Genomic DNA, 16093 nt, shown 5'->3' on the forward strand with positions numbered 1-16093 from the left:
CTGAATCTGGGGATAGCCATAGCCAACATGGCTTCACGAGGAGAATCCTGCCCTCCAGGGCAGGAGGCACAGCAGCACTGGACAGTATTCACAACATTATGCCCAGAATTCTTGAAATGTGTGTCCAGAGATCCTTCCTTAGCTTATCCCTCTGGTCTGTTGTAGAACTAAAGTTCCATGAGGCCCTCTTTCCCTCTCCAGTAGCTTTTTTAATGGAGTTGAATTCACATATTTTTCCTCTGGCTGTGTCACTTTTTCCTTACCCCAACTTGTTTTTGATTGTTATGGTCTCCTCTGGGGGTCCTTGACCGGCAAGGTCCTGTCTTGGTACGCGATGAATGAGGCGGGAGTCAAGGTGGAAGCAACTCTGATTTATTGGGGGAAATCATCCATTTTTACAGGGTTTGCAAGGCGTGATCATAAGCAGGAGGCCAATGATTATGAGGATGACAGCATGGGAAAGAACAGAAATGTTGCAGTACAGATATCTGCATGGGCATGGGAATAATCAGGACAGTTGCAATATGGTATCTGCTTCTCTGTACCAGAGCTACATGGGCTACGTGAGACATGAAGCAGGATGTCCCCGTAAAGTAGCAAAGATGTCCTAGTAAGTAAAGTAACAAGGCACTGTGTTAGGCAACGGTTCAAAAGCATTAGGTAATCGCCAACTGGGTCTCTCCTTCCGGGCTCGTGTTTCCCTCGTGGACAGGCTCTGCCTGCATGTATGGGAAGACTATAGGGGCTTCTCAAGGGCGGAGGCCCTTCTTCCGGGCGCCATGTTTTTTCCACTCCTACTAAGCCTGTCTGGTTTACTCAGGAAACAGGCCAAGTGCTAGTGGTCCCAACAGCCCCAGGGTCGGCACCAACCCCCTTACATTTGATCATGGTTATTTTTTGCCCTCTCTCAAAGTCAGTTTTATTCTAAATGGGGGGGGGCATTTATGATGTTAGAAATGGAAAACACAGAGCCCCTATCTTACCCACTTGGATGGGGACTCTAGCCCATAGACACATCATTTAAAATTGTGGAGTGAAAAGGGCAGAAGAGAACTAGGGTGTTGTACTTAAACTAAGCCTTGTTTAGATTTGTGTTGTGTTTAGTGCACTGCCTTGCTCTTCTCTTCACATACTATAGATCAAGATGTGACTGAGGGGAACTGTCAGTGATATAGGCACTAATTCCGTATTCCCCCAATAAGTCATTGCACTGGTCTGACTTTATAAACCAGTTATTTAATAAAAACAGCTGTAAAAATTTAAAAAAGACATTGGAGACCACCAGAGTTGTACTTCCTTCCCATCTCTGCCTCTCAGAATCTCAAGTTTCCTAAAAAGCTCAGTTTAAGTACTACCTTCTAAATGAAGGCTTTCCTGCTACTCTCATTGGTTGGTGGCTCCATTCCTCATACCTTGGTTGCCTTGTATTTCTTTTGTGTATAATTATATATGTACAGAGAATCAATCTATACTCTGTTGCATCTCAACCTCAGAGGCTGCACTGAGTGCACAATCATCTGTGAATAAAAAGTTGCATACCAACTGTCACTTTTCTTTAGTCTCAGTTTGTAACCCTTTCAAGTTAAATAATTTACCATCAGTATAGGAACTGACTTTAATGTCATTTTTATCCTTCTTGGAGGCATCTGACAACATTACTGAAAACATTAAGCTAAAAAGCATGGGAGTAAACACATGGCCCTGCTTCACTCCATGTTGACTGGGGAAGCATGAGAGCATCATCTTTTATCCAGAACCCATGCATGCAAGCATGCCATCATGAAACTGGTATACAATATTAATAAACTTCACCAGGCAAACAAATTTCACTATGATCTTTCATAAGCCCTCATGACTGACAACATCAAAGGCTTTGGTCAGGTTAATGAATTTTGCAGACAGACCTCTGTTCTGTTCTTGGCATTTCTCCTCTTAGACCTGTCTGGGAGCAAATACCATATTGACCATTTCTTGGCCCTTTCTAAAGCCACACTGGCTCTCAGGCAGATGATCATCTTCTAGGTGAGGCATTGTGTGTCTGCTGTATACCAGGCACCAGGGGATACAAGGAGAGAAATTAAACTGTCCTTTCCCTCAAGGAGGAGGACTGGACTGCCCAGCATGGCATGTCCTGCGTCAAAGAAGGTGTTGTGCTCCATGAGCAAAGCAGAATCACAGTAACACAAAGGAAAAGTGAGATGCGCAAATCTATCCCCAACGTTCAAAGAGACTATTTGTGCCTGACCTGTGGTAGAGCCTTTCAAGCTCATACTGAACGCATCAGCCACAGTTGAACACACCATACCTTGACCCCAACATTGTGACAACATTTGTCCTCTTCACGTACCAAGGAGGAACAATGACAAACACAGAATAAACACTTGATTAAATGATGGATGGAGCACCATAGGCAGCTAGGTGGTGCAGTGGATAGAATGCTGACCTTGGAGTCGGCAGGACACTGAGTTCTTATCCTGCTTCAGATAGTAGCTATGTGATCCTGGGGAAGGCACTCAGCCTCAATTTTCTCACCTGTAAAATAAAGATAATAATAGCACCCACCTCAGAGGGTGATTGTGTGGATAAAAATGAGAAAATATGCATAAAACATTTTGAATATCTTGAGGTGCTACATAATTGCTGGTTAGCATTGTTATTATTTATCCAAGAAAATGAAGTGACTTGCTTCAAGTCCCACAGGGAGCAAGCAGCAAAGCTGGGATTCAAGAACATGTTCCCTGACTCAAAAACCAATATTCTTTCCAGTTTGCAGTACTTGGAGGGGTTCAAATGACTTGCCCAAGCTTCACACGTAACTAGGAAATGTTGACACTGATGTGCTCATTAGCTTCAATGTGTTGACCACATTTATTTAGATATAGAAGTTCTGGAACATTTCTTTTAAAACGAAAATCAATTGCATTATTTTATGGCCACAGATCATGTACTAGAGTTCCTAGGGGGTGGAAGAAGTAGAAAACAACATCCCTCACCCCTTCACCTCCTTTTTTTTTTACAATCCAAGCAAGACATCCTCCTGGCTCTTTATCTATCCTTGAAGCAGATTGGTTTTGACATTTGAGATATTGCTTTTGAAAGGGAACTATTTGACAAACCCTGCAATCAATGTCTACTCAAACATCAGCAGAGCTTTTCCATACAGAGAGGTTACTAGATGAGAAAAAAAATCACCTCAAAAATGTCCCCTGCCCAGTCCTTAATTTATCTTCTTGATGACTCTGCCCACTCATCTTTAGTTTTCTGGGATAAACATTGCCTCTTTCATCTCTCATCTGAGAGGGGGCTGTTGTGGGATGTTGCTATAAAGGAGGTTATATATAACATCAAATGGATTTTGATCAAACTACTCCATAAGAAGTAATGTTGTGGTTTTCTCTAGGGCCAATATTTCCCTTTTGTCAAATGAAAGTTTCATTGACTAAGATATTGGGTGAGCAACATCTACTTAGTATTAAAAAGCAACCAGAATAACTACTTGAAAGAAACACACGGAGAACTAAAGGAATTTTTATTACTGAGAAAATAGAAAAGGAAAATTGAAGTAAAATCTTCATAGAGGTAGATAGAGATTAAGACTGTATAATTTGAAGATGAATCAAAATGAATAAAATCATATTTTGCCTGAACTTAGCTACTGTTTTTGTCAGAAAACAATTAGAAAACTAGCTCATTGTGGTATTTTTGTTTACATGTCCTTGTTTATTTCCATTACCAATCAATAATAATATTAAAATTTGTTTTATTTCACAGATTGAGTATCATAGTCTTATATTTCCCATTTTCATGTGCTGGCTCTGGCTTATCAAAACACAACCAATGCCTTATTTTAACAAATAATTGAAAGATATGAAAGTATAATTAGAACTATAATTCACGGAATTACTTACATAATCTTCCCTCTTGTAAGGAAGTACAGTATCTTGTGTTAGTCATAAAAATGCATTGGAAAAATTAAGGGGAAAGAGAATTACTTAAGTCTAATATTAATGCTATCCAGTGTAAACACTCAAGTTCAAACTTTTGTTTCAATAAAAATTCTTAGATCCATCTTTATGTACATGTATGACACTGGTATTTCAAAATTGTTTTAGACCAGATGCATACTGGTCCCAAGTACAAGATCATGATCTGGAGATATTGAATCAATGAGGCAAATAATGTGTTCAGTCATTTCAGTTATGTCCTCCTCTTTCTGACCCCACCTGGGAGTTTTCTTGACAAAGATGCTAGAGTGGTTTGCCAACTCTTTCTCCAGCTCATTTTCCAGATGAGGAAACTGAGACAAACAGGCTTAAGCAACTTGTCCAGGGTCACACAATTAACGAAGTCTGAGGCCAGATTTGAACCCAGGAAGATGAATCTTCCTGATTCCAAGCCTAGTGCAGCTCTGAAGGTTCCCATCCACAAGGGAGTAGTTTGGCTAAGAGAGCCTAGTGCTCTCTTATCCACTGCACCACCTATCTGCCCATAGGCAAGTAATAATTATTATAATAATAAATTATCTTGCTAAATACAAACACTTGGTAAGGACATACATTGAGCTGTCCAAATCATCTGGGGGAAAGGTAAACATTATTATAAAAACAGGCTTCATGGAATAAAAAAGTCTGGTTCGAAGAGCTATGCTGCCTTCTCAATATTGCTTTATCTAGGATTTATTTTTAAAATGGGCTTTAGTAGTCCTGTTCCAAGTCTCCATGACTGAGATCTACTGACATGTCTTAAATTACTAAGGCCATGCTGTCTTCTCAGACCCTTAGGATACAAGGTCTATGCAGAACATACTGCCCCTCTTTCAAAGAAAATGAGCCTGTAGGCAAGCAGGCAGGCAGCAGGCTTCTACAAGCAAAAAGAAAGACAATCCCTGAACTCAAAAAGCTTACCTTCTAATGAGGATAGACAACATATAAAAGGGATCTGAAGACAGGAATGAGGAGAAGGTACCTGTGTAAGAACATAATGGAGGAGTCTGGAGTGTCAGAAGCATGGCCAGGAGGGAAATGATGCATGGCCAGCCTGGGCCCATTCTCAGAAGGAACTCATAAATTAGAGAAGGAGGCTGGCATGGAGAAGGGATGTTTCAGGGTGAGAAGGCAACAGGCATATTTGGTACATTCATTATCAGGCACTTGGCCAACAATAAAACTAGAACGGCAATTTTGAAAAATGTTCCTGCAGTTGTACTGGCATCGCAATGAGGAGGAACACACTCTTACACACACCATTCTTGTCAGTAAGGAAGTGCTGAATTGGAAAACTGTCCTGCACCCCTTAGTAAGGTGGCAATGATGGAGGGCAAACCCTGCCTCTGTAAGGAAATCAGTCCAGTTTGCAAAGGCAGGGGCCAAAAAACAAAGCTGCCCTTTAAGATACCCGATCCAACTCTCAGTTAAACCTGATGCTTGAGGGTTACAGGCCAAATGAAATTGCCCAGAAATACTACTGGATTTAGCTGAATTCACAGTACTGGAAGTGAAGTGAGTCCCTCAATCAAAGATATTGACAGTGGAATGGTCATAAGGACCATGTCCTTAATAAGATAATAATAACATTATTAATGTGATAATAATATTCATAATAATCATATCTAGTCTGTCCTTTATTCTATTTGGCTGAGGGAGTATCTGCTCCTCAGTAAGTACTGACATGACCCACACAAATATGTAATCAGTTGACTATATTGGCAAAGTCCATAGGGGAACCCCTGGATGGTCCATCCTTGAGCCTCCGAGCTCCAGACCACTTAGTAAGGCCCACAGAAACAGCAGTAGTTTGTATAAATGATCTCTTTCCCCCAGCATAAGGCAACCTTACAGGCCCAAAGTTAGAGCCTAATGGGAGGTCTGTAAAGTCTTTGTTTCCCTCAAGGGCTCAATTGATACTGGGTTAAGCTTCATGGAGGACCAGATGCAAATGTCAGACACACAGTAGTAAAGCCTTTTGCAAACCAAGAACCAATGACCAGGGCTACCTGAAGTGTTCAGATCCTTGAAAGAAATCCAAATGGTCAGAGCTGACAGTGTCAGGGCAAGAATCTCATCAGACAACACTCTCAGGGAGACTGACAATCTTTTCATAGGGGCACCGGCAATGGAGGGACTGGGCTTAATATATTGCTATGCCTGGTTCACACTATCAAAATGTATGACCACTGTGAGGTTGGAAATCTCAGTTATACCCAGAGATGTGGAACTACCCTATTTTAGTAATGCATGATGTTTGAGGCACATCAGGTGCCTCCAAATGAGCTTTCTCTGTATTAGGCTGTACTGACCACAAATATCACAAAGTGCAAATACTAATCCCTCCACAGAAACAAACACAAGCCCATCAAATCCATCTCCACTATACATTCAGGTTGATTTACAACTATAATAGGAGGACATACTGTTTTCTGGTAATCTTCCCACTTTGAAGATAGCTTGGCCCTGGATCCAAAAAGACATGAGTTTAAATACTGCCTCGAATAATTACTAACTGCAAGAACCAGGGCAAGTTATTTAACCTCTCAGCTTCAGTCTCCCCCTCTGTAAAATGGGAATAACACTGTTGATTTTTAGGATTAAATGAAATAATATGTAAAGCACTTTGCAAACCTCAAATTATTGTCATTATTATTTGGCCTACGGTCTTTGTCTCCAATGTGATGACTTCCCCAAAACTTTCTTCCTTCATGAGGATTCTACAGGTGTCATCAGGATAATGGTCAATTGATTTATTGTCTCCAACACAAACTGAGAAATATGAAACTCACATCCCATATGATGAATTGTCTCTCAAGCATGGCTCTCCAGTCCCATTTCAGTCCAATGGTAAAACCCAAATGGGTTGGAGAGCTTTGGCCCCAGCCTTGATAGTCACTAAGTTTCATAAAATTGGAATAGAAAGCAATTGGTAGAGGCAGGGAGGCTCTGGGGTAAACCACATCTTCCTTTCTCTTCTCCTTGTATTTTTTAAAAGGGTGCTGAAAGGCTGACCATCATTCTCCCTCTTACCAACCTCATATTTTAATAACTAGATCCATAACACCCCAGCCTAGAGAAGACATCATGTTTTCTCATCATTTGTGGGTGGGCCACACGAGAGGAAAATACTGCTCAGTCTCTTTAACATGAATGAAGGAGGTTCATCCTATTAGACAATAATAACCTCTGAGTCCCAATCCTAGGAGAGGGCAGGGGAAGGGAGAAGTCAGCACAGGAGGTAAGTATCCTCACTAAGTCCCTTCTCTCTTCACAAACCTCATCTTCAAAGGCTCCCAGCCTTTTCTTGGGGTGATCAAATCAAATCAAGGAGGGGACTTAATACTTCTAGAATACCACCCATCCCATCTTTAGTTAGGTTGCCACAAAGTCCATCAATTGGCCCTCCATGCCTCATAGGCACAGCTAGCCCCTGGTCTCATGTCACCTTACCTAATCAATTCAGTTTCCACAGTTGTAACTGTAAAGCAGGCAGTGTTTCTGCCTCTTTGATCCCTCTCCCACACAACCCAGGAGGACAATCCTTGTGGGTCTACAGTCCAAACTTATCTCACTGGTAAAATCCATCCCACCCCACACAGTCCACAATTCCTTTACTACTAAACAATATGGGCCTAAGTTGAGCCATCCTGGTAATCAGAGGGTCCTTTCTTCCTTCCTTTGCCACTGCTATCCTACCTCCTGGCAAGCCACAATCCCATTATTAATATCATCAGATCTTAATTTACTATGTAAAATGTTTTAGCCCAGGTGTATGTGGGTCTGAAGTACAAAGACAAGATCTAGAGAGAGAGTCAATGAGGCAGATAACAATAACGATTTTTACTAAATATGGTTGGTGGGTTGTTGTCCTTTGTTCTCGAAGGGGACCAAAATGACATCACTAACATTTACTAAATATAAGTACTAAGCAAAATATATATTGACAATATATTTTTTTAGGTCCTTGCCCACAAAGAAGCCCCCTGATCAATCACTGAAGCTCACTTGGAAATAAAAGTTTAAGTCTTTCTCTATACTAATTATATGAGATTCACCAAAAAGTGAGCCTCGGTATCTTCAGTCTTTCCCTGTCCCAAGTCTCCAGGACTAAAGTCTATGTTTGTGCTGTAAATGATTAAAGCCACCAAGTTATTCTAACATTTAGCCCAAGGCCTTGACAGAGCAAATAATGCTTAAGACAAAAACTTTGGGAGTGATCACATATTTTTGACAGCTCTATTTGTTTGGTTTTTTTGTCCTTTGTTTTCAAAGGGGACTAACAACATTATAGGGTAATGTCATGATTCATGTAGGAATTGGATTTAAGTGAGGCAGAGTTGCACAAAGCCATCAGCCCCACTCTCTCTTCCAGTCATCAAAGTCCGGTAACAAAGCAAAAGTGAAAATGACTGGTAGTGGCCCAGGATGCAGTCTATGACCTTGGTGTGTTCAATGTCCTAAGAGCTCCACAGAGCCTGCTTCAGCTGCCTTCATGGTCATTGGGAAAAACTGTTCTCATCTGCCCATTCTGCCAGGAAGTCTTCACATTCTTGGGGTAGATCCCCCACCGCAACTCACTGACAGGGTTGAGGCCCATCAGTTACCCTCAATCTGGTTCAACTAGCCGCCAAGATGGTTTATTGGGGTATGGCCGCTGTGCATGCTATAGATGTTGGAAACTACAGTGAGAGCTGGGTGACAGGTAGACACCAAAGGTGTCCTGAAAAGCAGCCCTGAAAAGGGCTCAGCAAGCCCTCACACCAGAGGGGCTAGTCCTCCTTGAACACCCTATATACCCCTTCAGTAATCCTAAGCATTAAGTGAAAAGTGATCTGATTCGGTGGAAATATTTAATTTGCATCCCGTTAGAGTTGATATTTACAAGCCTCCTTGGAAAAGTCTTTCATGCCTGTCTACCTGAGACTTGTGGCCAAAGGTGATACTCTGATGACTCTGAAGCAGATTTGTTTTTCTAGACTGAAGTTAGGGGGAAGGCAAGAAGAAAGAGATCAGTATTCAATGGGGCTTTTAAAATCTCTTTCAAATCCCAAAATTAGGGGGAAGAACCCACAAGATTCTATTTATAAATTATACTGGCTTTAACCCTGACCTATCAGGTACACTTTTTGGTAATACTATGTTCAGATTATGGCTTACAATTGTCTTAGTTATTTTTTCATATATCATACAGACATGAAAACTATTGGTTCATGTGACAACTCTACCAGAATCTGTGTTCCTTTTCTTCACAACTCATAAGGAAAAAAAACTAAATATATTTTGTTTTCAACGTTAAATTAAAGGTTATGTGAGTCCTCAGGAAATGAATATGTTATGGTATTTCCAATCAAGCCTGAGATGTTCTACATGCTGCTATGTGTGTGCAAAGAGCCGTGACTTCTAAATAGTGGAGAGAATGTTAATTTGATGTTGGAAACCCGGGTAAGAGGCAAAATTGGTGGCAGATTTTCTTGGGGGAGAAATGCATGTAACTCCAGGCACTCTAGGAGAGAGGCATATAAAAGGGCTTTGGAAGCTGTACACACAAAAGGGATGCCAGCTCTTCAACATGTTCCTGATTTCCAGTTTGTCTCCCTAGAGAATTTGGAGATTTTCCCCTGGGATTGAGGGCCTCTCTCTTGGTTCGAGCTGAGATCTATCTCTCTCGCAGATGAGCTCATCCTCTCATGTATTTTCTGGTATATATGCTAATATTTAATTTCTATTTGCTTTATGCTTTGATAAATGTTTGAATAAATTTATTTGCTATTAGCTATTTGAAAAAATCTTTTATGTAAACAGTCTTTGGTGGGAATGACCCAGGCTGGCAGGTCTTGGGGCTACCCTCTCCCTTCAGAGCAACCAGAGAAGTGACTCTGTTTTAAACCCTCTAAAGTTATAGCCACAGAAGTATTTGATGGGGGAGGTAGATAAATATAATTCTAGTCCAATAACCCTCTTGGAAATAGATAAGGACAGGAGAAGGCACCCAACCACAGCATTTATCCCCCACTCATCAATCCCCTCCCCTGCCTACAAGGCAGAGATCAGTCTCCCTTAGAGAAGAGTGGGGCAGATTCCAGATCATATATATATTTATATATGATATATATATGTATATATACATATATATATCATATATATATGACCTTCAAATCAGGTCAGTGCTTTTCAACAAGCCATGTGGATGTAAATATCTTACACAGACATATACATCTTACAGGTAAATAGAAAAAAAGATTAAGCTTTGTAGTTTGGATAAAGATAGTATTGTCACACTCTTCCTCAATCCTTCCTGGTTTTCGATAGCCTGCTAAATTCATTTTATGTCATAAAATCAAAAGGTTGACCCTCTGTCAGTGTTTCATATAGTGGGAATAGTATTCCTTTCATTGTGTAGTTTTAGTTAAAATCTTAAGAGTAATTGAAATCTTTATTTTGCTTGTCTAGACTATCCCAGTATTTATTGCACACTTATCCTACCAGATGAAAAAAAATCTATATTTGTAAAAGATTTTCCTTGAAACTTCAAAACTCCATGACTTCTTCAGTGTGAGCATTCCTAGCACCAACACAGATTGCAACCACTTTGATTTTTGCTGAAAGGTCTTCGTACAAGTTGTAGCTGAAAAAAAGCCACTGATCTTACAGGTGACACACACATGTATACACACACACACGTATTGTATATAAATATACTATGTGTATATGTACATGTACATATGTAGGATGTTTGATTATTTTTCAGTCATGTTCCACTCTTCATGATCTTATTTGGGTTTTTTTGGCTAAAGGTACAGCAGAAATTTGCCATTTCTTTGTCCAGATCATTTTACAGATGAGGAAACTAAGATATAAAGGAGTTAAGTGAATTGCCAAGGGTCACATAGCAGTGTCTGAAGCGACATTTGAACCCAGGTCTTCCTGACTCCAGGCCTGGTGCTCTATCCACTGCACCACCTACTTTCCCATGTATGTATGTACATATATACATGTTTTAGAAAATAAATCTGCATTTCTCTATATATGTATGTATGTATGCACATGTTTTAGAAAACAAATCTACATTTTTGTATATATGCATCTATGTGCATCTAAACATGCATAAAAATATACATTTTAGGCCTTTATCTTTTGATCCCTCTACTTGCAACAAAACTAACACAAAAGCCAACAAAAGGGTCAGGCTGAGACATTTTTCTGGCTTAAGAAAACCTCAGAGGTCAGAAGGAGAAATTTTTAACGCTGAGGTGGGAGCCTGTCTGGATCCCACATATGTGGTGACAGCAAAAGTAACAGCTCTGGGAGATCTCAGCCCAGAGAGGGTAAGGGGGTCAGAAAGAGATTACAGGGGACCCTTTGCTGGCACTGGGTACAGCTGGTACCGATTCGCACTCTATTTCCCATATGCAGTTCTGGGCCATAGTTTGGGGGCAGAGAGGAGTACTGATGGTTAGTCACAAGGGAGCAAGAGGCCAGGTCGAAGTTCCAAGGACAAGAGGAGCGCTAGTGTTTGTGGCTGCAGGGGACTAGGGGGCTTTCTTGGGTAAACACCAGAGTGCAGACCAGGAAAGCATTGAACATCTCTCTCCCAGGACTATGCCACCTTGGAAGCATCAAAAATTTTCATACCCTCAGAACTATCCTGAAGTTTGACACAGTGCCTCCCTAACCCCAAATGAGTAGAACTTAACTTTAACATAAAGTTCAAAGACAAGAAATAGGCTAGGAAAATGACCAAACAACAAAAAATGAATCTGATATAAAAAGTTACTACTGTGGCAAGAAAGATCAAAAAATAAACTCAGAAGAAGACAAAAATGTGAAAACAGCTACAAACAAAGCCTCAAAAATGGTAATTGGACTCACACTTAACAAGAATTCATAGAGGAATTAAAGGAAAAGAAAAGAATGACAGAAGAAAAAATGGGAAAAGAAATGATGCAAGAAAATTATGAAAAGAGAATTAACAGCTTGGTAAAAGAGGCACAAAAAATACCGAAGAAAATAAAAACTTAAAAAACAGAATTGACCTAATGGCAAAAGAAGCACAAAAATTCACTGAAGAAAAGACCTCCTTAAAAAGTATTAGAATTGGGAAAGTGGAAGCTAATAATTCCATGTGACATCAAGAAACAATAAAACAAAGTCAAAAGAATGAAATGATAAAAGAAACTGTGAACTATCTCATCAGGAAAAAAAACAACTCACCTGTAGCATAGATTGAGGAAAGATAATTTAAAAATTATTGAACTACCTAAAACTCATGATATAAAAAGCCTAGATATCATATTTCAAGAAATTATCCAGGAAGACTTTCCTGAGGGCAAAATAGAAATCAAAAGAATCCGCCAATCAGTTTGTGAAAGAGATACCAAAATGAAACCTCCAAGGAATACTGTAGCCAAATTCCAGAGCCCCTAGATAAAAAATGAAAATACTTCAAGCAGCCAGAAAGAAACAATTCAAATATTATGAGCCATCGTCACGATCACACATGATTTAGCAGTTTCCATGTTAAAGGATCAGAGGGCCTGGAATATGATATTCCAGAGGGCAAAGGAGCCAGGATTACAACTAAGAATCACCTACCCAGCAAAACTGAGCATAATCCTTCAGGGGGAGAAACTGACATTTAATGAAATATGGGACTTTCAACCATTCTTGATGAAAACACCAGAGCTAAACAGAAAATCTGACATTCAAACACTAGACTAGAGAAGTTTATGCATGAAAGAGTAATCACAAGAGACTCAATAAAGTTAAACTGTTTACATTCTTATATGAGAAGATGACCTTTATCATTATTGGAACAGTTAAAAGGAGTTTAAATAGACAGAGGACATGGTTATGAGTCAATAAAGTTGGAATAATCTCCAAGAAAAATGAAGGCGTGAGAAAGAGAGACATGCTGGAAGAAGGGGGAAAGGAAGGATAGAGAATGGGGAAAATTTTCTCACATAAAAGAGGTACACAAGAAAGAGTTTTTACAGTAAAGGGGAAATTGGTGGGGGGAGGTGACAGGCAATGCTTGAATCTCACTCTCATTGGAATTGATTCAAAGAGGGAAAATATACACACACACTCAGTAGCGCATAGATATGTAATTTATGCAATAAAGAAATAGGAGGGGAAGGGGATAAGAGAAGGGAGGGGATGATAAAAGGAAAGACAAATTAATGGAGGTAATGGTTAGAAGCCAAACAGACTTTTGAGAAGGGAAAGGACAAAAAGAGAGAGAAGAAGACAGAGAGAAAAATGGATGGAAGGAAATACATAGTAATCATAACTGTGAATGTGAATGGAATGAGATCACCCATAAAATGGAAGCAGATAGCAGAATTCTTCCTTCTCTCTTCTCTACTCTTCCTGTTCCAAGAATCCCACAGAATTTTTCACATCATTAACTAACTTTCATGCAAGTCCAGGCAAGAATGAATAAAGAAATAAAACTGTCCTTAATATAGTAAGGCCTCTTCAGGTATGACTACGAATTTTCCAGTACGTGCATTATTTCAGAAAGACTGACTCGGAATATATTTCTTCAAGAGCAATTGCTTTTGGTCCCAAATCATCCAGAAAATCTTCAGGCAGGTCGCTTTCAGTCAAGGCGAGTGAGCAAAGTGATTCAGCTGCCTCACATTCTCCTTCATCCATGTAACTGAAAGGCTGGTAAGTAGTGTTCTCTTCCAGGGTGTCAACATCATAGAGCTTCTAGAGGAAAGAAATAAGACACAGGTCAGACACAAACCTTCCACTAAAGCCTCAACTTTTTGATCATTTAAATTAAAATACAGTGAAATCATCAAAACTATCATTGATGGGTGTAAAGTCTTCAGGTTTCAGGAAAATTTCTACTTCCTCATTCTGGAGATAAGCCTAGGAGATGGGGTTCTGTGAAGGGTTTGAACTGACTGCTTGAGGAAAACCAGGAAAGGAAAGTGACAGATGGTCAAGGACTGCCATTCATGTAGAGCAGTCGGAAAGACCAATTAAAGTCCTCCTACCTGGCAATAAGGGAAAATTTTATATATAAATATATATATGTGTGTGTGTGTGTGTGTGTGTGTTTATCAATTTCCTCATCTACGTATAGTACCTTCCCTCTAAGATGACCTTCCCTTTGTATTGTTTCCATCTTGTATGTATATAGTTATTTGTATATTGCCCCCCCCATTAGAATGTGAGATCTTTGGGACTTTTTTGCCTTTCTTTCTATCTACAATATTTAATACAGTTCTTGACCCATAGTAAGTGCTTAATAAGTGCTTCTTGACTGCCTATTCTACCTGTCTTTGAGCTAACATTTCTCTAATGTAATCAATACATATCTTGTTTCTGTATGCTTAGTAAATTCATACCCCTGTTTTCAAAAAAAGACTTATGAGAATGTAAATGGTTGGGTTCAATCTGCCAGGACATCAAACTGATGATCCCATCCCCCTCCAAAAATTCCAAGTTTACAAGGTTTTTGTAATATGTATAAAGGGAGTACTTGTACAGGTATTTCTCTGAACAGTTGCGGAAAGGGAAGAGAATAGAAGCAAAGATAATGCAGGCAAGTAGGGGTTTGATGATTCCGCTGACAAGATACTATAGCTGTAGTCCCTGGCAGGTTTGACATAGCTTTCTCTTTCTGTCAGGCCCTTGGTGCTAAATTTGTCCATGTAAACTGGGAAATAATTCTGAATGCTAACTTGGCAATATTTAAGTTATAAATCTTGAAACTGTAAAGTGAGCAGTTCTTAGAACTGATTTTTGAGTGAAGAAAGAAGTTTTAAACAGTAGAGCCAGAGTTTACAAAAAGTAATTCTAGTCTTTATGATAGCAGTTTAAGCCCTGAGGATTTAGAAGAAGCCTCTCTTGTCATTGACAATCTAATCTCGGAGTCTTGTAACATTAGCTTTGATGCTTATTATGTAAAAAAAAAAGAAAAACAAAGGAATAGGGGTTATAGAAACTCATGAGGCAGTGATATGTAGTAGACCAGGAAGTAATGGAGGAAAGGGAGGATGGCTGATAATATTGACAGCATGAGCGATTGAGAAGTGCCTTCTTACCCTCTAAGGCTAGAGAGGGATAGGCAAAGGCTTTGAAAAACACAGAAATATTGAGGACAGCTGCTGTGTGGATAAAAATAGTAATCCCATCAGAGACAAAGGAAAAGATGGCTGTACCACAGAATTTTGATGGAGTACTTACAACTCAATGCTGCCAACACTTACTGGGTGCCCATTAAGTGAAAGGGGCCATGCCAGGCCCTAGGGATATGAAAATGAAGGCAGCCATAATTCATTATAGAAATAATGGATTCTGGGCCAGAAGAACTGGGCTTGAGCCCCCTGCCTTTGCTATTCAGCCACAGCCTCAGTCCTGGAACTTCAGTCTCCTTATGAGGCAGTTGATGGCACAGTTGGCAGAGTGCTAGGCCTGTGGTCAGGAAGAACTGGGTTCAAATCCCAAACCCATAACTTATTAGCTATGTGACCTTGGGCAAGTCACTTAACCTCTGTTTGCCTCATGCTCAGCTGTAAAGTAGGAATAATGATAGCACCTACCACCTCCCAGGGTTGTTGTAAGGATCAAATGAGATAATATTTGTAAAAAAATCACTTATCACAATTCAGGCACATAGTAGCACTCAATAATGCTTATCCCCTTCCCTTCCCCTTTCCCCTCAGCTATAAAGCTAATATTCCCTACTTCACAGGGTTATTGGAGGGACTGAGCGAGAAGAAATGTGTACCTCAAACCCCTTGAAGCAGTTTTGTTTTAGACACTGCTGTTTTCCCTTCCTTGAAGAATTATTTCTATAATAGCCATCGTGTGTACGTATTTAAACTTAGGGAAAAGTTCAGCTGCCTGGATGAGTGTATCAACAGCCCCAAGTCATGGGACTCAAAGGTAAGGAAGGGATATTACTGACAGGGTACCATAGCTCCCACTCAAAATTTTGTTGGGGATTCATCTCCAGTGTGTGTGAGGGTGCCTCTGATGCTGATTCATGACAAGCTGACTATAGAAGTGCTTCCTCTATTACATCAGTGCTCAGTGATATTCACGCTATTACAACTTTGCCTGACCTAGCTTCCAACGCTTAGGATTTT

At 40.0% G+C, this 16093-nt stretch overlaps 1 protein-coding gene across 1 annotated transcript in view; it reads right to left on the minus strand.

Moving 5' to 3' along the window:
* Positions 1 to 13496: 13496 nt before the first annotated feature.
* Positions 13497 to 16093, minus strand: part of CDH26 (cadherin 26) — a 57805-nt gene continuing 55208 nt past the window's right edge. The window contains exon 16 of the mRNA XM_036749895.1: positions 13497 to 13700. Coding sequence (XP_036605790.1) covers positions 13497 to 13700 — 204 coding nt within the window. The remainder of the gene's footprint in view (positions 13701 to 16093) is intronic.

The sequence above is a fragment of the Trichosurus vulpecula genome, chromosome 3, assembly GCF_011100635.1.
Source record: "Trichosurus vulpecula isolate mTriVul1 chromosome 3, mTriVul1.pri, whole genome shotgun sequence".
Lineage (NCBI taxonomy): Eukaryota > Metazoa > Chordata > Mammalia > Diprotodontia > Phalangeridae > Trichosurus > Trichosurus vulpecula.